This window comes from Carettochelys insculpta, chromosome 3 (genome assembly GCF_033958435.1).
Source record: "Carettochelys insculpta isolate YL-2023 chromosome 3, ASM3395843v1, whole genome shotgun sequence".
NCBI lineage: Eukaryota > Metazoa > Chordata > Testudines > Carettochelyidae > Carettochelys > Carettochelys insculpta.
Genome location: NC_134139.1, coordinates 91,421,792 through 91,443,707, shown reverse-complemented (window position 1 = coordinate 91,443,707; position 21,916 = coordinate 91,421,792). Strand labels below are relative to the sequence as shown.

Sequence of the window (21,916 nt, the reverse complement as noted above, 5' to 3'; positions counted from 1 at the left end):
AACCTGTTGACGTGGTACCGTCAGCTGGGTGCTCTCAGAACACATTGGTGAAGTTATTTTTTAAAGTCACAGTTGTTTAAAAAGGGACAGAATGAAGCACAGTCCTAGCATTGAGCGCTTAGAAATGCAACCACCTCATGGTGGTTTGGGGGGGGTGGGGGGGGCTTACCCTTTACAAATGTGAAGCAGAGAAAACAAGGTGAACAACCTGATGAAATGATTCAGTCAGCTGGATGCTCAGAGAACACATTAAAATGTTTGAGTGGCCACTGTAAATTCCATAGATGAAGCTTTTAAGATGATTTGCAAACTCTTTAAGATTATGTTGCTTTCGTGTCGGAAGTGCACGCTGTCAATTGTACAGATGGTTCTCTGCAGCACTCTGTAAAGGGTATGGAGTAATTAACTAGAAGAAGGGTGTCTGGGCCCACAAAAGGGGGGGGAAGAGTCAGCTGAGACTCAGGGTACACAGCTCTTTCTTGGATTTTCCTGATAAATCCTGTGCAGGCAAAAAGTCCCCTCAAGCACTGAAACCCTGCACAGGGCAGAGCATGCCACTGTCTGCAGACATGGTCCTCACAGCCTGGCAGTAATTTGGGGGGTGTGTTGGAGGGGTTGGGGGTGTTTGATTTTTATGGAGCACTGCTGCATGTCCCTGGTATTCACTCATCCATCGACACAGAAATGAGATCCTGGAGCTCCTGATGGATCCATGCTGGGGCTCTTGAGATCCAGAGAAATCACCATGCCGTCCAGAAAGAAAATTAATTCAAATTGCCAGGCTTCCTATTTCCTACTTCCTGCACACCTGGAGAGCAACAGAGGTGAAAGTGGCCAGAAGGAGCACATTCAGGGCATTGTGGGATACCTCTGGAGGCCAATAAAATTGATTTAAAGTAACACTTTTTCCACACTAGTACTAATATGACATTTTAAATTTGAACTTGGGATTACACTTCATTGCTCGTCAAAATTCACCTCATGACATTTGCAAGGAAGACAGTCATATTCTAAAATTGAGCTAAGTGTCTTAAAATTGACTTTATGCTCTCGTGTAGACATAGCCTTCAGCTACTTCAACCACAGTCTCAAAGGTTCAAAGCAAGGCAAGATGCATTCTGGGTTATAACATGCAGAGCTGAATAGGATCTGTGGACATTTCGTTGGGTTATCTGAGGGGTAGAATTCAGAATTTACACATGTGTAAATGAGTATCAGTTAGTTAAACATATGGGTCAAAAGTAGCACTGATGCTGTGGCACAGACACTTGGTTCCTCTTAGTGCTGCTGAGTGCTGTGCTAAGGCAGCAGTATGGCTGGAATCTCTTGAAGCCTTAATGTGTCAATATAGCAACTGTCAGTGCCCCAGCATTGTGACCTGGGCTGTCCTGTGTACCTGGGAGGCATGTCATAGAGAGACAAGTGACCCTGTGCTACAGCACTGACACACAAAGGGCATCCCATATTGCTAAGATAGTAGCAGTTGAGGGAGGGCTAGTTCCTTTTTTTCCTAGAACTCGTGTGCAGCCTTGTTCACCCCAGTCCAGGTATGGCCCCGTGTCCACTGCACAAAAATCTCTTCTTTCCTGTGGCATTTTACATCCACTCACTACTGTCCTACATTATGGCTGCACGTTGCACTCCTCACTGCTCTTACCCTGCTTACCTTGCCATGAAACAGCACAATGTGTAGCTAGTCTGTTGGATTTAGGGGTGTAGGGAGCTATGTGGAGAAGCTGGTTGTGGGTGACCTTGGGGTTGTAGCTAAGGTTGTGCATTTGCTGCTGAGTGTAATGGCGAAAGCAGATGTGTTACTATAAAGGATTGCATCATTGACTATGTGGAGGAAACACAACATACCATTTGTGTGGGAAGATGAAGGAATTCAATACATGGTTTCCTAAATTTTATAGAGTACACTGCTGGGAATTGCCTTCTAGTAAATATGATGCTGAGTTAATTAGTAAGGAAATTAGTTTTAAAAAAATTCCTAGTGTATTTGGGGTTGAAGGAGAGAAAATAATAACCTTCCCAGAGGTTTCACTTTTCACGATTATTACCTGACTCATGCATGGGTCTAAAAGTGGAGAAAAAGGAAATATTGTGGTCTAAGAATTGGCAATGTTCAATGTTCAAAATGCTTCAATGTCAAGTCATACAAAGTAAACCAGCAGGAAAGGGGGAAAAAAATCAATAATTCTGTACAATAATTTTTAGATCTATTGTTAAGCAACCTTAATGCAGTTAGACTGATTTAACAGGATAAATCACCTTCCCTTATTGTTACCAAGGCAGTAAAATGAATCAGAGCTGCAAATGCCATATGTAAAGAGAAAAAGCAGTTTGTGAATGCCACTGTTGTCTCACCTTTGTTGAACCTTTTACATGTAAATATGAGTTTAAGCGATCTTGAAGAAATCTTTCAAAAGTACAAGTGAAGCATCTTGTGCTAAATATGTTATACGTGTTTTCTGAGAGTCCTGGTACTGTATCTTGAATGCTTTCCATGAGAAATTAGTGTTATAGTTACCTTCATGTGCTGGATCTATTTGTCTGTATTAGTTGTTAATAAATAGGTATTTCTTCATTCCATTGATTAAGCATACGCTTTACTTGTCTTGCAAAGATTTCTGTTTCTAGAATGAACTTGCCTTTGGGGATTTGAAATGCTTGTTTATATGTCCGGCATCCTATTACAAGGTTAACTTGCTTTAGAATTTCTTTTATAGATTTTCATCAAATGTTGAGTTAATTTGTTCTGGAAATTTTAAATAACCAAAATATTTTAAAGTAATACATATTTAAAACCTCCACGTTTGAATGGATACGAGCATGTTTCTCTGAATTCTACTGAGATGTATTTAATTTATGCAAAAGGCTTACAACTTTCTGGTTACCTGCCAAACGTGTCCTGAGGCCTCCATTTTACTTGGTATGCTGTCAAGATTTGAGCTTGAATAGTAAATGCTCCTTCCCATCTGTCCCCTCCTAATTAATTTACTTTAACAAGGAATATTGGTTTTCCCACCAGGTGCCCGTCAGCATAGGCTTTGATCAAAACACATAGACCATAATCAATTCCAGGGAGACATCAGCAATAGAGAAAGTGTGTGGACCTATCAATGTATAAGGATCATAGCTCTGCTGTTACTTGGCTGAACTCGTGCTCCTCTGAAAACCTTAGCATTAGTGGAAAGCTATTAGGATAAAATAATATAATTAAATATCCTTCCTTATAGTCTTATAACACCTTAATGATATCCTAAAAACATTTAAACTAATTTAATTTGCACTTTTTATAAACAAAACTGTTAATCCTGTTAAGTCATATTACATTGAGATCGTATAGTGCTGTGACTGAAACAAACTGGGAACAAAAGCACCAGTCCATTAAAAGTAGATTTTGCTTCTAAACCTCAAAGGTCCAGTTCTCCCTTTCCCTGCATTTTGGGTGGTCATTTATATCTGTGCAACATGTGTGTACATAGTTAAAAAACTGCCAGTGATGCTGACAGCTGCTGGGGGCAAGGGGGGATGGGAGCGGCTCCCTGCCCCCAGCAGGAGCGGAACCAAGGGTGTTAAGGATGAAACTTAGGGCAGTGAGCCTTGGGAGTGGCGGCAAAGTGCTCTGTAGCATTTCAGAGAGGCCCGGTGCTCCAGCTAATGCCTCTGCTACTGCAGTGGCAGCTGAACTTCCAGGCTCCTTGGAAATGCTGGGCCCAGGAGCAGCTGCCCCCTTTGCCCCCTCCTGTCACTGGGTCGGAACACCGATGCTTGTGTATGCAGGTGTAGAATTTGGATTTGGTACTGTTATGCCCAAGCTACTGAACTATATGAGACCCCACTAGGCACACTGCCTGTTATGTACCGTGCTGTTGAGAGCTAATCATGCCCCTGTCACTGCATCTGCCCAGAGTTCTTACTATGGCCCTATTGTATGAGGGAAAGGCATAGGTAAGCTGGGGACAAAGCTGTGATTATGCTGGCCAGTTTTGTCAGACAGCCCGGCTGTATGTGTGTGACTAGGGAAGGGCACATAAATAGTTGTGCAGCCCATTCCAGCTACTGGCTTACAATGCCCTAAGTGCTGGCGTATAGTAAGGAGAGAATTCTTTTCTCTCAGACCAGGGGAAGGGTTGGCTTAAGATACCCAACTCCAGCTATGCTTTATTATGTAGCTGGAGAAGATGTACCTTAATTCAAACTCGTGTGCAGTCTCCGCAGAGTGAGGAGCAGGAGCACTGGTGTTGATGGGAGCACCCTCCGAGTTCAGTTTTAGCATGTTCCTACCAGAAGAGCTGGATTGAACTCAAGAAGATCACCTGTGGCAGCATCGATCTTCTTCATAGCAAAGATGTAGCTGGTGCCAATTTATGAGTTTACTTTTTACCTTTAATTCTCTCTAGAGACAGAAATGATACTCTGGAGATTCACTTGTGTTGTTCTTAATTCTCTAGGGAGAGGGGCCTCAGCCAGAATGCTGGCTTTAAATAACTTAGATCCTCAACAACCAGCATGCACTGATCTCTCTACTGTGCAGTACTGGAGAACAGCAGCCAAACACCTCTGAACTTTGAGGAAGTTTGAAGCTGGACCTGGTGTTATGTCTAAACTTGGTGACCGAGGTCACATCTCCAGTTCTCATGAAGTAGAACACTGTGATTTTGGATTTCCAGCACTAGCCAGGGGAACATTAAAAGTGTGTGTGTGGGGGACGGGAATCTATTTTCAGTTATTTTTTGAAAAAAGTATAAAACCAAAACATTTCTCTTTGTATTAGTTTGTACGGCATCCCTGGGGGACACACCATAAGTGTACATACATATGCATGCAAAGACACACCATTATCCTCAATCACCACTTTATAGCAAAACCTAAGTTTTGCTCCTAAATTTCATTATAGTGCTTCCTAATTTGAAACTGGTGGGAAAAAGATGGACTGTTAATTATTGTTTGGTGCAGATTCAGACCCTTTGTATTTTCTGTAGCTCAGGACAGATATATATTCATAGATTAAAAAGCCAAAAGGGACCACTGCAATCTTCTATTATGACCTCCTGTATAACAAAAGCCATAGGGATTCCCAGAGTTAATTCCTGTTTAAATTAGTGTGTCTCTTAGAACAGACATTCAACTTTTATTTAAAAATTGCCTGTGATGGATAATCCACCACAATCCTTGGTAAATCGTTCCAATGGTTAATTACCCTCAATGTTAAAAATTTGCACCTTATTTCTGGTCTGAATTAGTGTAACTTCAACTGTACTTGCAGGCTGCAATCAGGTCATCTCTAACTTTTTATTTGGTTTATGATTATCCGATTAGGAGGGAGTGGATAGCTCAGTGCGTAGCGCATTGGCCTTGTAAACCCAGCATTGTGAGTTCAGTCCTTGAGGGGGCCTTCCAAGGGTCTGGGGCAGGTTATATTTATTTAAAAAAAAAATCAGGGATGGTGATAAGGCCTGCTGTGACTACAGGGGACTGGACTCAATGACTTCTTGAGGTCCCTTCATGCTGTATGAGATGTGTAGTCTTTAGTTACTGATGTTTTAGTTCCAAGATGCAGATGTGGCAGTCTGCTATCTGGCATGTCATTGCATCTGAGAAACTGAGAATGCAGTCAAAGAAAGGGAAATCCTTTAAAACATCCAAGATATTTGGATAGAGATCATTGCCTTACTACAGGATTTGCGGATAGACGTTAAGAGAACTGAAATTAATCTCTTGAGACACTGAATCATTTTGTACAGTGTTTGAAGATCAAAAGTACTGAGTATTTGCTAATCCTCTTTAGCAAATATTACAGTGTCCCACATGACTGGGTGAGAGAGAACAGGCCCCAGAAATATATTAAATAAACACAACAGCTTCTTCAGCTGAGCAGCCCTTCTTTGTGCTTCAAGTATTTTGGCATTCTAAGCTTGCTAAGCTATAATTAATTTTTGCAGCCCAAGTTTGTATCTTTCAGAAAATTGTTTCCTGTTATCAGTTTTTCTCTTCTTATTGACAAAGCCACCATTAACCTGCGCCTTTTTCCAGGTTTAATAACACTTCTCTTTCTAATTCTGAGGGTGGATAGCAATGATATGCACTGTCCTTAAAGTGCATCTAACACTGCATGCTATACAAATAAATAATTAGAATGCAAGAGAACTTTGGAAGCTCACTTTGTTTCTCATTTTTCCCCCAAAGGTTGCACCCTGCTGTTTTATGAGACTTATGGGAGGAATCCCATGGAACAGAGCAATTCACCAAGATATGCACTATTCGCAGAAGACAGCATAGTGCAGTCTGTCCCTGAACATCCCAAGAAAGAAAATGTATTTTGCCTCAGCAATTCTTTTGGGGATGTATATCTGTTTCAGGTAATGAAGACAATATTTTTATTTATCTCTTAGATAAGTAATTAGATAAATTCATGGAGTATAGGTCCGTCAATGGCCATTAGCCAGGATGGGAATGGAGGGTGTTCCTAGCCTCTATTTGCCAGATGCTGGAAATGAGCAACAAGGAATCAATTGCTTGATGATTACGTGTTCTGTTCATTTCCTCTGGGGCACCTGGCGTTGGCCACTGTTGGAAGACAGGATACTGGGCTTGATGGGCCTATGGTCTGACCCAATATGGCTGTTTTTATGTCCTTATGTCTTTACATATAATATAATACAAGCAAAATGATCAAAGGTTTAGAAAAAATGACCTATAAAGGAAGACTGGGATAAAAAAAGGTGGGGGCGGGGTCTGTTTTAGTGTGGATAAGAGAAGACTGAGAGGAGACCAAACAGTTTCCATGTACGTAAAAGCTGGTTACAAGGAGAAAGGACAAAAGTTATTCTTCTTAACTTTTGAGGATACGACAAGAAGCAAAGGGCTTAAATTCCACAAGGGCAGGATAAGTGGGACATTAGAAAAAATGTGCTGTGAGGGTGGCTAAGCAGTAAATTGCCTGGGGAGGTTGTTGAATCTCTGCCTTTTGAGATTAAGAGGAAATTAGCCAAACACCTGTGAGGAATGGTCTCGCTCTTGATGATAATCCTGCCATGAGTGCATGGGACTGGACTAGATGACCTCTAAGGTCCCTTCCAGTCCGGTGATTCTGTGATAATTAGTAATGTGCCCTGTGTAGACTGACTGTTCCAATCCTCACCCTCCCTGCCCTGCTCCTTTATTCTCTTCGCCTTAGTTTCATTCCTCAGCTATTCCCTCAACCTCTTCTGCACAGCCCTGTTTCCATCACTTCCTTTCCCTTCCCTTTTATTTCCATTTAGCAGTAAGGCATCTGTGGTTTGCCTGTTATAACCCATAGGAAATCAGCAGTATTATTAAATTCCATATACCTCTGTTGGCACTCCACACTTGTATACAGAGGGGCTTCCCCAGAATCCATTATCCTCAAAGGGAGTTTTGCTTCAGATAAATGTTGAGGTTTGGAATCCAAAAAGGTAGTTAAAATAATCTAGGGAAAGTAATCACTTGTCTGTACTCACAGAGAGGCACATAAAGTCCAGCCATCCTCCGAAGAAAAGAGGGTTGCTGCAAAACTGTATGTTTATAATTGAGGTTCGCAAACTCTTTATAGAAATGTATCCTCCCTTGTCCCTGTGTGCCCCTTCCAATAATTTCTGATGGTTTAAATACGCAGACTACTGTCCCCAGAAAATCAGTTTTGTGACCATCATCTCAGTGGTCAAGTCAGACTGGAGGAAACTTCTTAGGCTGTCTGTTTTACTTCTGAACGGGCTGCGGGGTTGAGCTGTACAAGTCATGTCACTTCCACCACTCTCAAGAGCTCCCTTGTGCTTGCTGGTTTTGCAGCACTCACAGTAAAAGGTAGTGTGTAGCAGTCAAGAGGTGTATCAACATTTCAGTAAAAAAAACCTGTGGCACCAAGTCTCATAACCCGGTTCAGCTGAATTGGGGCTAAAAATTGCTGAGCCTTTATTCAGTCTCAGATTAGAGCACAGGTTGTAGGACTCTGCTGCCTCATGGGGTCTCAGAGCCTGGACTCCACAATGAGCATGAGCAGCTACACTGAAAGTTTTCAGTGGGAGAGCCTCAGTCAGATTATCTGGGCCAGCTGTGGTCCTGCTGTGGGTTTTTTTAATCAAAGAGTAGATGTGCCGCTGGAGACTATAGAAAAATCTAGCTGAATTCTAAACACTTGCACGGATTTAAGCCTAATGCTGTTAGAAACCAATGCACCTGACAAAAGCTTTTTCATATCACTTCCACGCCATTTGCCCCCTTCTATTATAATGTTGCTTTCTTGATCTGTTCTGTAGGCAACAAGCCAGACAGACCTGGAAAACTGGATTACAGCAATACATTCAGCTTGTGCCTCCCTCTTTGCAAAGAAGCTGGGGAAAGAGGACACTGTCAGGCTTTTGAAGAACCAGACTAAGAGCCTTATACAGAAGATTGATATGGATAGCAAGATGAAAAAGATGGCAGAGTTACAGCTTTCAATTGTCAGCGATCCAAAAAACAGGAAGGCCATAGAAAATCAGGTATTACGAATGATATATTAATTTCTGCTCCTTAGTCATAAATACATCCGTGTAACAAGACTACAAAGCTCACTTGCTCCGGGTTTAGATTCTGTTAATGTTTCCTAGGCTTGAGAGCAAGTATCCCTGTGGATTCATGCTGTACAATGCCATACAAAATGCCTTGCCTGTAGTTATAGAAGCTAACTGCTACAACTTTGCCTGTAAGGACTACTAATCAAGTTTCCATATATGGAAAGGGCTATTTCTGAAGCATGCTGCAAAAGTCAAGCAAGGTCTATGCTGTACTTTTGTTTGGTGAATTATTAGCCAGACATTCCCATCTTCTGTTGTTGCTTACAGTTTATTAGTCATTCATATAAGATTTAAGAATGAATCATCATTAACATAGAACAAATCCAGTAGACAGTTATGGAATCTGAATTCTTAATATTTTAGGGCAAAATTTGCCTGTCTGTATTCAAAACTCACAGGGCTAGCTACAGAAAAGGATTTAAGGGCCTAATTGCCCCTTTAGGAATCTCAATCTCAAAATCAGGTCCCTCTGGGATTCACAAACACCAACTGAGGTGCCTTCAGACTTCGTTGGTACCTAAATTTGCTTGGTGCCTACTACTGATGTTTGCAGTAGAAGTTTCCCAAGTGCATATTTTCTGCCTCTCAGCGTAAGCCCTGGCAGCCCCACACCAAGTGTCCAGATGCTTTGGCTCTGGAGCAATGTAAAAAACAGAGGAAGACAGGCATTTCTCTGCCTGACTTGACTGCGGAGCCTGATCCAGTAACCAAATTCAGCTCTTGCCTACCTTACTGGGCCCTCTCGCCACTCTTACAAAAATTCTGGGGCCTGGAGTAGGGAAGAGGCCTTTCCTCATAACTTCTAGCCTAGTGGCTAGGTTTCTCATGAGCTAGGTTGGAGATGTCTGATTTAAGTCCTTCCCCACCACCTAATGGAGAAGAAGGAATTTAAACTTGTCTCTGGAGAGGGCTGTAAGCACTGAGATGTGCTGTTGTGGGCATTTCCCCATCTCTTCTGTTCAAGCTGTTCCACTCTGGGTAAATAAATAATTTTACCAAGTCATTTGAGCAGAGGGGGATGGGTCCTGGGTTTCCCACTTCTCAGGCGACTGACCAGCCACAGAATTGTTCTCATATTTGTTGTCTTTAGCCCAACAATTCTTTATTTTTCAAAAATTCTGTTAAAACAGTATCGTCCCCTAACACCAAGAGAGCGTTTGGAGCTGAGAATCCTGAGCAGAAGAACGTGCCATGTTGCAGCTTGGGATTCAGGTGCCCATCTCTGACAGAGGGGTGGATTAGCCACCCCTGTCCTAGCTCAGCACCTCCTGTTTGGCTACATCACAGGGTATGTCTGTGCTGCACTTTTTGCAGCGGCACGTGGAGTACATGGACTGCACACATCCATAGCACAAATACAAACAGCATAGATAGATAGATAGGGCAGCATGGCTTAGCAGAGTGAGGACATGCCTGAACTCTATGGACATGTGCACAGGCCCAACAGGGCCTCTCCCTACATTGCTGTTTTTAGCAGTGTTTTTGCCTTCTGTGTGCACCTTTCCGTATACATGGAAAAGCTCCAGCAATGAGAAAAGACTGTTTTGCTTGGGTAAAGACCCAGGATCCAAAGGCCATTAAGTGAGTAAAATGACTCCCGTTCATTTGTGGGGTTTAGCTCAGGCCGTCAATCATGTGACCTAAACTCAGATCTGAAGCCATGATATTCAGAGCAGAGTCTCTCTTCCGCTTTTACTGTTTCATAACCTGTGGTACCCTGATAGAAGTAATGCAGATAAATATTTATTTAATGTGCTTACCCATTCATTTAAAGACAGACTATAACAGGTTAGTGTGATTCATATATACAGGCTTAATGAGTGCATATTAATTTCTCCTAATTTCATCATCTGAGGCTTGAATATCTCCATTGTTTTCCAGTCTGGCTCATTGAAAATAAATTAGCGTTAGCCTTTTTGCAATTAAAGTCTGTCATTAGCCCTGCAAAAGAGTCATTCCTGTTGAACTTCTAAGAATTTCTTGCATGGTCAAGTGACTGAGACAAAAACTGAGTTGGATTATTCACAAACAGCACATGGTGTATGCACAATGAATTCACAAGTCTCTTCTCTGGCTTTGCTAGCTATATAATCTTCTATTGGGATGGGCAAATTACGGCCCCCAGACTATATCCTGCCCATTAGATCTTTTAATCTGAGCCTCAAACTCTCACCAATGAGCAAGTCATTGGATTACCCCACTCCCCAGGGCTCCTGGGAGCATCAGCACATCTCCCCTCTGGCTCTTATGCATAGGAGTAACCAGGGAATTCCGTACGTTGTCCCTGCCCCAAATGCTGACGCTGTAGCTCCCATTGACTGTTGTATTAGCAGGCAAACAAATCACAATATTTGCAGCAGTCATAAGGTCCAGTGTAATTGCTGTTAAAGACAATTAAAACATTCTCTTTGACTTCAGTCGTGTGGGTTCCGGTGAATGTCCAAGAGATCTTTAAAGAATTATGTAAAACAGAATGTTGCAAAATAAATCAAAAGTACAGCCCAGCATGTGTGCACATGGGGAACTTCTATCAGCATGAATGGGAAGTCCACCCTGGACAAAAGATAATATGCATCTCTTAGGCCGTGTCTACACTAGCCCCAAACATGTAAATCCCATTTTGAAATTTACTAATCAAGCGCTGAAATACATATTCAGCACCTCATTAGCATGCAGGCGGCCGCGGCACTTCGAAATTGACGTGGCTCGCCGCCGCGCGGCTCGTCCCAGTGGGGCTCCTTTTCGAAAGGACCCCAGCTACTTCGAAGTCCCCTTATTCCCATCTGCTCAGAGGAATAAGGGGACTTCGAAGTAGGCGGGGTCCTTTCGAAAAAGAGCCCCGTTGGGACGAGCCGCGCAGCGGCAAGCCACATCAATTTCGAAGTGCTGCGGCCGCCCGCATGCTAATGAGGCTCTGAATATATATTTCAGCGCTTGATTAGTAAACTTCGAAATGGCCATTTACATGGCCATTTCGAAGTTTGGGGCTAGTGTAGACACAGCCTTAATGTTTTTATACATGTATTTGCTACTCTTCTATTACACGGTTACTTCCCTCCCTCCTCCTCCTTGTTTTCTTATCAGTTTCTTTAAAGAGAAAGGCTAGTAGGGCGCAACTTCGGTTAACGCTAGCTTAAACAAATTCTGGGCTTCTTCTGCAGGTTCTATGACAGTAACATAATCATGGTATTTTTTTTTAAGTAAGTTTGGCATAGCTGACATGGTTCACATTTGCTGTGCGCGTTATACTTAACTCACTTGTCTGATAGTTGTGAGGAGAGGTATTTGTTTATTAGCAGGCTCTAAAACAATGAAGTGTTAATGGCAGAAGCAGACGTGTGCTTAATTACTTTTATGGCAGTTTTCCTTGGTTTCCTTCAGCCAAGTGTATTTCTTCTTTCACCATAAAAGCCAAAATAGGAAGATCAATATGAACGTATGCTGCTCACCCAAAGTTGTCTTGAAATATGGTAGTTCATCTCTGCATTCCTTTCTGTTATTACCACTTTAAGGACAACATATTACATGTTCAGATTAATATTAAACAGGTTGTTTTTCTATTTAACATTTTATAGATTTTCAGTAACATATATTTGATTGACTTTAATTTCATGATCTTTTTATTGTGTAGACTGATGTCCTGAAGTCCAACTTTTAATAGTTTTTTGAAAGAATGAAATTTAATACTGTTAAATAATATACATGAGTAAACAGCCAGAGTACTAATCCCCAAAGATAATCTTTTCAAAAATACTCAGATGACTTCTTGCCGTTTTTCAGCAGGAGAAACACAGCTTTAGGTGCAATCAATCCAATTCATTTTTTATAAAAAGTAGCACTATCAAGGACTAACAACTGATAACTAGATTTACTGAGCTAGAGCAGCAAGTGGTGTAAATCAGTATCACTTCATTGACTACAATAGACCTGCACTGATTTGCATCAGCTGAGGTTCTAGCCCATTATTTTTTATCACTTTTGTGTGTAAGTTTGACCTCGCCATCCTCATTAAGATGCTTATGCTTTGGTGTAAGCTCACCACTAGGGAAAGATGCACATAGGGAGGGAGAGAAGTTAGGGAAATGGTGCTCTGCTCTTCACACTGGTGTATTTGCTATTTTACAGATCCTGAATCAAGAAAGGAAATCAGCCAGGGTTTAGAATAAAATACTTTCTTTAAACCCAAGATATAGAGCATCTCTGCATTTGGAGAAACTGTGCTGGAGGCTGGAGTTTGTGGGCTGCAGGTCGATTCTTCTGTCCTTTTGCAGAAGGCATGTTGGCTAATAAGCTTTGGCCCCAATTCAGCAAGTTTCCTAAGTGGGTATCATACAGAGTTGAGGACTTGGTACTGGTACTATCGTTCTGAGATGACTCCTTTCCTTAGTGAGGTCAATATGGTAAATATTCTGTTCTTTCAGTCATAAGAAAGTGACAGTGGTTGCAGGGGAAAAAAATCTGCAGTTTTTGTTTGTCCGTATTCTTGTTGTTTCAAAAACAACAAGTCCTGTGGCACCTTATAAACTGACAGATATTTTGGAGCATAAGCTTTCATGGGAAAGAGCCGCTTTGTCAGACTCGTGCATCTGACAAAGCGGGTCTTTGCCAACAAAAACTTATGCTCCAAAATATCTGTTAGTTTATAAGGTGCCACAGGACTTCTTGTTTTTGAAGATACAAACTAACACTGCTACCTCTCTGATACGTGTTATTTCAAGATATTTCCTTTAATGCTTCTGCCTTATTACACAGAATGGAAAGTAAAGGATACCGTTGATTTCACAGGAATGTTTTACTGTATTCTCTTCCATTTTGCATCTACTTGGTTTCAAAGACGTAGAGCTAGTTGAAGTAACCCTTCAGTTACACAAATTCTTGGAAGAGTGCCCTAATTGCTGTTTCAAGTTCTCTGTAGGAGCACATGACAAAATAAAAAGATCTTTTCACCGTCCCCTGATAGTGAGTGACTCATTCATCCAGATGAGTGTAATATGGATTGTGTCTGAGAACTGAGGAATGGAATGCAAAGAGTTTTTTGTGGTTGTTGCAATGTGCCGCAAAAACTGTTCCTATAAAACAGCAGTGATTTTTTTTTTTCCTTTTAAATCTATGGGACCACACTTGGTTCCCCAGGTCAGCGTCTACATTCCATTTGAAAGAAAATCTTATGGTAAAGTTCTGCAATTCTTACTGATGCAAGTAGTGTTGCTGGAGTAATTCCAATTAGCAAGTAACACAAGGTGTTTTGTATGGGGGGAAAATAGCTGTCCCATCATTAAATCACATCAATTCAAAAAAGGAAAATCATTCCTTTTCCTTGCCTTTACTTCAGCTCTCTTTGTTTTGTGTCACCCTTGTTTGGTGCAATGGAAATAATTTGTTTTTCAGATCATATAATGTGTCAAGGATTTTTATTCATTTTTGTAACCCTGGTTCAGTCTGAGTGAACACAAAGGTTTTTCATGTGAGGTCATGTTTAGAGCAGTCATTTAAATGTGTTTCATCTCTGCTTCCTTGGATGCCCCCTTTTAATATGTGTTGGTGTCTCACTTTTTTTTTCCTCTCTCAGGGCACTCATTTGTATGTCCCCTTTTATGTTTTTCTCCCATACCCATGTAGTTGTTGCCCTCGAAAACTGGACCTCTTTTTCTGACTATACCGAGTACACGGTGTCAATCCCTTTCCTTTTTTAACTCTCTTTCCACATGCCACTTCTTCAAAGTGGCGTATAACCTGTGGCAAAGATATTAAAACCAGTCTCAGAGGGGTAGCCATGTTAGTCTGTAGCTACACAAAACAAACAAACAAAAAAAAAAAAACCAAAAACCAAGCAGTCCTGTAGCACCTTAAAGACTAACAATTTTATTTATTAGGTAATACGCTTTTGTGGAGAATGCCCATTTCATCAGACTATAATCAATGGGACTTGGATACAATTGACGGGAACTTGGCTTTCACCTCCCAACACTGCCCCCATAACTGGCCTGGCAGATTTCTGTCTACCAGTCAAAATATTTACTATTACAAACAAAATACTTGCAGTTATTGGAGAAATGCTAGCTTGCCATGTGACCAGGTACTCTGACTGCTTTCTGCTTGGCCATTTCTACACAGGCCACTTTCTTTGAAAGTGGCATGGTAATACACGGCCTGAAATATGCTAATGAAGTGCAGATGCAAATTCCCCGCACCTCATTAGCATGTGGTCACATGATTTGGAGTCTGGAAGATGGTTCTTCCGGACTCCAAAATGCTGTTTAGAAGCGCGGCTCCTGGGGGGCCTTCCGGAAGGAAGTCCTTCTTCCGGAGGCCCCTTCTTCCCAAAAATTTTCGGGAAGAAGGGGCCTCCAGAAGAAGGACTTCCTTCTGGAAGCTCCCTGGGGGCCGCGCTTCTACACTGCATTGTGGAGTCCGGAAGAAAGGTCTTCCGGACTCCAAATGACTTGACCGTATGCTAATGAGGCGCGGGGAATGTGCATCTGTGCCTCATTAACATATTTCAGGCCGTGTATTACCATGCCACTTTCGAAGGAAGTGGCTTGTGTAGAAACGGCCCTTGTGTGTGTGAGTATATGGGTTTTCTTAAATGTCTCAAAACCATCATATCTGTTAGTTATCCCATCATATGCATAACCACATCCTTTACCTGTTGTTCTCCTCCATCCATTCTTTCCTATTGTTTGTTGCACTGACCTCTCCCCACCCCCCTACCACCCTGGTCTTTAGTTAAAAGCAGGAGTTATCGTATATGTGCATGATGGGGTTAAATTCTCCAGTCTTAACTTAGGCTGAAATCAATAGGACATTTGCCTCATTCAAGCAAAAGGCAAAGTAAGGATGGTAGTTTTTAGCCCATGGGTTGTAATTAACATGTTGGAGCATGGTGTGTTTTACTTTGAAGTTGTTGCTTTTTAAATTGTAAGTTTTTTCCCTTTTAGTCTTCAAGAGTATAAATCATGGGCAGGGAGAATTATTGTAGTTTAAAAGGTTTAAACAAATAGCAGCTGGTATTAGTTCAGTCTCCGATTGGTTCCAGACATCCCTTGTTTTGATAAGACTACAAGACAATCCCTGAAATTCCCTGCCCACAGCTTTTGCTAATGCCATTAAACGTCACATCACGATCGCTGGTGCTTTTGGAGTTGATTAGCTAGCTTCCTGCGTGGCTGATAAACACAGTCATGTAAACCTTTCTCCAGAAGATCCTTGCATGTCTTCCTGTCCCTCCCTGTTTTAGCTTACATTTATTTAAAATGCAGAGAGATAGCTGTGTTAGTCTGTATTCTATCAAAACAAAAAAGCAGTCGTGTAGTGCTTTAAAGACTAACATGACAGCTCTTTTTTGTTTTTATTTAAAATGCGTTTCTGTAGAAGAGTTTTAAATGGAATTTTTCAACTTTGGTGCCTGAATTCCATGATTATATGAGAGTTTGAATCCTAACTCCGTGAGTATCCACAAACATCCTAATTCAAGTACTATTTTCTCATATGAAGTGCTATTTATGCACAGTAAGCCCTCGAGTTAAGTGGGGGTTGTGTACCTGCAACCCCCATGTAACTCAAATTTTCATGCAAGTTGAGGGAAGATGGGAACCAGGCTGCTGCCTGGCTTCTGGTTCCCCTCCCCTTGCAGACCCAGGAAACTGGCAGGAGCGGTTTCCCCACTTCTGTCAGAGTTGGCAGCCTGATTCACAGCTGCTGCCCATGACAGGAGCAGCGGTCACATTAACCCGTGACATGTGCAACTTGGTTGCACTGTACTCAGAGTCAGCCTAACTTTTGTCTCCGTATAAAACCTCCCTTGGCTGCTGTGGGTACGGACTTAGGCCACACTGAACCTTTTTGAAAATTCCATGCTAAGGCTTTATTTGCAATGTAGTTGGGAGATGTAATTCCCAGGGGATGAAGACTTGCATAGGATAGCTCTGCTCAAGGTAGCATGCTAAAAAGAGTAGTGTGGCTGGGGCAGCTCGTGTTGCAGCTTGGCCTACTTGCTGTTGCACAGCCCCGTCCAAGACCCGAGATAGGTGCATGGGAGGCAAGCTCAAGCCACTTTCAGGGCTACTGCCGTTTTGTTCAGAGCTTACACATGTACCTCTAGCCAAGCTGGGAGTCACATATCTTAAGTGAGAAGACCTAAGCTTTTTAATTTTTGTGGAAAGCTTGCAACACACTTTTGATCTCTGTGACCATCAGTGTCTGGAGAGAGAGCAGCGTTGGAAAACTGCATACTAGCTAATCCCATCCACGAAGCAGAGGTAGATGAAAAAGTGTTATATTGAAGGTATCTGGGGAAAAAGGTTGAAGTAAAGGGAAACTTAAAGTAAATGACGATCATAAAATAAATCCAGAGTCAATGGTGCGGGGACGGCCTTGTAAGGATTCGTGCATAGACGTACATACATATGCTAAATGTTGTTTCTGGTGAGAGTGCACTATGTATTTTCCTTATCTATCTATATCTATATCTTATCTCTCTCCTTTGTGTGTGTACATTTGTATGTCTCTTCTTTGTGACCTAAAAGCATAGATATAAGGAAATAAAACTCAGAGATTTTCTTCCTTCTGGATTTACATAACACAAATATTTTTCTGATCACGAAACTCTGATAAGGTATGTCCCAGAAAAACTGAAGGCTCTCTTTGGTTCTTTTTCTAAATGTCCCTAGATGCAGATAACTCTGGCTCTTGTATAAAATGGTGCGACCTTTTTCAGGAGAAGGTGTGCAAGGTGGGTGGAGTGGAGGAACAAAAGCTGAGTAACTCATAGTGAATCCAGAACATATAGTGGCTGCTCACTCAGCTACATTACAGCTCCTACCAGCACCATCGCTCATCTTTCTTTACGATAAAGGCCCTGATGTTCACCTTCATCAGTCCGTTTTTTCGCCCATGAAATTAAGAGTTTCACAAGCATAAAACTAAAGCAATCCGGTGCTGTACAGAGCCCTTTCTGTTGTTTGCAGGAGATGAAGAAAAGACACCACACCCAAACGCTGGTAGATCTGTTACGGGAGACTTTCTATGGTGCCTCTACTTATAGTTATTGCAATAGCAAGAAAGAAAAACTTTATACGCCCATTACCTTGGGAAATGGTCATTTTCCTGTTCAGTGAAGCACAGGCGTTAAAACACACATTTGGGGAAAACAAAAAAGGGGTGTGCATCAAACATGATGGAACAGACCTGCTCCTTCGGAATAAATAATATATGTGGAACCTCTGGTAGCTCATGTCAGCATGCGAATGGCAATTCAAGGTTTGTCTGTCAGCACTATTTTTGCACAGGTGAAGTTACACTCTCCCTGTGCAGGTGTGTGACACCACTGCAAAGCCATGGTTGAGACCAGCATGGTTTATCTTGTTTTCCAATCCCAGTGCATACATTTGTGATTTAGAAGAAGCATAAGAAATGAAATATCAGGGAAAAAACATTGATGCAACCCAGAGAGCTATTAGCAACTTAAAGCAAAAATGTAAACCCTATTGCAAAGTGAAGATACGATGCACCCTTGCTATAACAGACTAATGAGGGTGGGGGGAAGGTTGTCTGTTGCTCCCAAAAGTCTGAAGTATGCGAGGGTTTACTGCCCACCCATCCTGGCCAGGCTCCCCCAGCCTCCCCACCCCCCACAAAAAAACCCTCCAAAAACCCTGACAGTCACTGGAGCTGCCGCGGATGGAGGAGCTGCTGCACCCATCGCACGGCTGGAGCTGCATCGCCACCGGAGCTGCACCACCGTGTGTGGCTGGAAGCGTTCCACCACACATGGCTGGAGGCACCCGACCCTGCAGCTGGAGGCGCTTCTCTGCGCGCGCTGCTGCTGCATGGCTTGGAGGATCCCCTACTATGTATATCTGGCGGCTCTGGCAGAGGAGGTAGCAGCTCCACCAGGCTGCACCAGCCGTAAATCTTTTAACTTTTTTTTTTTTTGTAGGGGGGATGATTTTATGGACCCCAGCAGACTTTGGGAACAGCAGGGGAGGGAGGTGTCTATTCTTCCCAAAGTGTGCTAAATTGGAGTCTGTAAAGTAGAGGATTTACTGTATTGCGTAGCTTATACAGAAGTATGTTTTACTTTTTATTAGTGAATCGTTTCCTTGGTTCCATGACTTGTTGTTATGTCGCTCATTAAGGACTAAGAACGGGTGACTTGTCCATGAATGATCTTGAAATAAAATGGAGTTGTCTAACAAGAAAGCATGGCTGTTCCGTTATTTCCTAAGCCTACATGTGTTCTTCCTGAAGTGTATTATGGGAAGCAGCATATGGAAGGAGGCAAAGAATTTAGCAGTGCAACAGCTTCCACAAGGAAGTCATTCTTTTCTTTCCGATTTTAGGTGCTATGATCAGATTTTGCTTTGGTTAAAGCTTAATCCGTGCACCTAGAATTTTTATACCTTGTCCTTTTGGCAGTAAATGATTGAAAGATGCACTGTTGTCCGGACTCAAGTTTTAGTAGCTTTCAGGTGATAGTGTTTTTCGAAGGGAAGGTCTACACTTAACAAGCTATTGCAGCACTGAATTGCTCCATTGAATTCTCTGCTTACACCTACAGGAGGGATTGTCCTATCAGTATAGGTAATCTACACCCCCCCAAGAGGCAATCGCTAGGTTTATGGAAGAATTCTTCTGGTGATCCAGTGCTATCAGCATGGGAGCTTAGGTCAACTTAACTATGTCACTCAGGGAGATGGACTTTTCATGTGCCTGAACAATTTTCTAGTGTAGACTAGGCCTAAGTGTGACCACTGTTAACTTGCAAAATACAGCAGCTCTTTCCTTTTGAGTCATATAACAGATATACATATTACACACACAGTCTGCCTGGTTCTACTTGCCCTTACACCTCTCTGAATTAAGCAGTTTACATCAGTGGAGCTGAGGGGAAAAACCTAGCCCACATACTTTATGGCCATGTCTACACTAGCAAGTTCTTCTTGAAATAGTTTTCTAAAGAAGGGGCTCTTTCGAAATATCTAGTGGAGCGTCTACACACAAAGTGTTCTTTTGAAATTCAATTGAAAGAATGCTGTGCTCCTTTTGAAAGTGCTCTTCCACTCCCATTTCAGGAAGAGCGCCACCTTTGGAAAACTTTTTTCAAAAGAAAATGTGTAGATGGTCCTCAGGCTTTTTTTGAAAGAGCAGTCCTCATGGTGCCTGATTTTTTTTTTTTTTTTTTTTTTTGATCCCTGGATCATTCTTTCAAAGAAGCGGGAGCTGTGTGGATGCTTTCTTTCAAAAAAGCAGATAACGCTTCTGATCCACTTTTGTGTGTGTACATCTTCTGGAAGGATTTCTTTCGAAAGATCACTGTAGTGTAGATGTAGCCTATGTAAATAGAGGTATCTGTTTGTACATACACGCTCATATGCACTCACAAAAAAGCCTAGGCTGCCTATGTTGAGTATCCTGCCCAGCATTTGGGTCTTCTGCTTAAAATTTATTCATAGAAGTGTGCACCATAGATGAAAATTTATTCACCGTTGAAATCTTCAGGTCAGGGTTTGAGTGCCTAATTTAGTTTAACAATTGGACTTTGTGTGTGTATTTGTTTTATGTTATATGCTGCAAAGGCACTCTTCATTGCAGTAGGCTCTATATTGCATATAAGCCATAAAATGTATTTAATTCACATCCACAGCATGCTTAGGTATAGGCAATGTTTATCTGTTCATAGGAGTAAGGCCCATAAATGGTGGTGTTACTTACCAGTGGCTACCTTTTCTTTAGGGATGGGGATTCAAAAGGAAGAGCACTTAAGATCAGCAGAACCCATCAACTTTGCTATTTGAACGATTGATTTAGCTGAATCATGCGATTTGGTCTCAGGCAGCCAAACATAGGATCTAAGCTCGTAAAAATGCAGGAAATATAATTAATCAATTTTCTTGAAATTTTGTGAACCACAAGGGTTTGTTTTTTATGTAAAAGCTTCTGTGGGAACCAGGCTACCCATGATCTATTCATCGTGTCAGTATATATTTAGGACCACCAGCTTTGTTTTATTTCAAGCCCTCTTTGGAATTGCTGTAACGCAATATGACTGAATGTGTTTTGGCAGGGGGAAACTAATCCCATCCATATACCTCCAGATGAAAGTAATTTACTAGGAGTTTGTGGAAGAGCTCATATTTTCAGTAAGACCCACAAAAACATTTTTTTCTCTAATTGTCCCTCTACATATCTAAACAGATACAGCAATGGGAGCAGAATCTTGAGAAATTTAACATGGACCTCTTCAGGATGCGCTGCTACTTGGCAAGTCTGCAAGGTGGGGAGTTACCAAACCCTAAGAGCCTTCTGGCTGCCACCAGCCGCCCTTCAAAACTGGCACTGGGGAGGCTGGGCATCTTCTCAGTTTCATCCTTTCATGCACTGGTGAGTATGACTGCGGTTTTTAGATGACTGTTACAGAAGGGCAGTGTTACATATCTTTAATGACTTATTTCTGTGAAGAGTGAAGCTAGGGAAACTCACACATAGGTGTGCGCACCCAGAGCCAAACCCACTAGCTGCCAGAGAAACCTCATTAGTTTGCGGACTAGCTACATCTACACTAGAGGGTTTTATTAACAAAACTCACAGTGTCCACGCTAAAAATATGTTCTGTTGACATACTGTTGACGGAACTCAGCACGTTTGTTGACAGCCTTCTGCGTCTTCCCCAGAAGGCAGAATGCCTTTCTCAGCAGAATCTGTTGATAGAAAAAAAGCTGTGTGGATGATCTGGGGGGCCATCTGTCAACAGACAGGGCTTCCGGGTCACCAGGCAGCCCTGTCTGCTGTGTGTCCGGTGGGCCATTCTGTTGAGAGAGCAGCTGGGCAGTCCTGCTGCTCTCTGTCAACAGAGCAGATCCACAGAGTGTTCCGCTTTTGTGTGTGGCCTCAATCTGTCGACTGAAGTCTTGTCAGCAGATATCTTCCAACAGTAACTTCTGTCAACAGATTGCTGTAGAGTAGAAGTAGTTTAACTGTTTAGGAATTATCTTGCCCAGAGACGGACCTTGGGATCTGGAACCATTGGGCCATGCTTTCTTTCACACCAAATATGGAGACTCAGAAATGTTGAAGCTCATCTCAGCTTTCATTTAGTAATAAAAGAAGACCACTGTATAAAGTTTCCTCTTCTTTGCTTGAAAATGTAAACTTACCCTTGTGGAAGGTTTGCAGTGGTGATTTTTTTTTTCCTCCCTTAAATTCACAGGTCAACTTTTATATGATTTGAATCAGTTACATTGGAGTGATGGCTAGAGCCAATACTTTTAAGTGATTAGAGATTTTGGGCCCATCACTGTAAAGTTTTGTTTTTTTTTGTTTTGTTTTGTTTTTTT

At 42.0% G+C, this 21,916-nt stretch overlaps 1 protein-coding gene across 4 annotated transcripts in view; it reads left to right on the top strand.

The window, feature by feature from the left end:
- TIAM2 (TIAM Rac1 associated GEF 2) overlaps positions 1–21,916 on the top strand; it is a 260,365-nt gene that overhangs the window by 133,914 nt on the left and 104,535 nt on the right. For all 4 annotated transcript variants that reach the window (XM_074990337.1, XM_074990339.1, XM_074990336.1 and 1 more), the window contains 3 exons: positions 6,193–6,365; positions 8,283–8,507; positions 20,778–20,963. In XM_074990337.1, the coding sequence (XP_074846438.1) occupies positions 6,193–6,365; positions 8,283–8,507; positions 20,778–20,963 (584 nt within the window). The remainder of the gene's footprint in view (positions 1–6,192; positions 6,366–8,282; positions 8,508–20,777; positions 20,964–21,916) is intronic.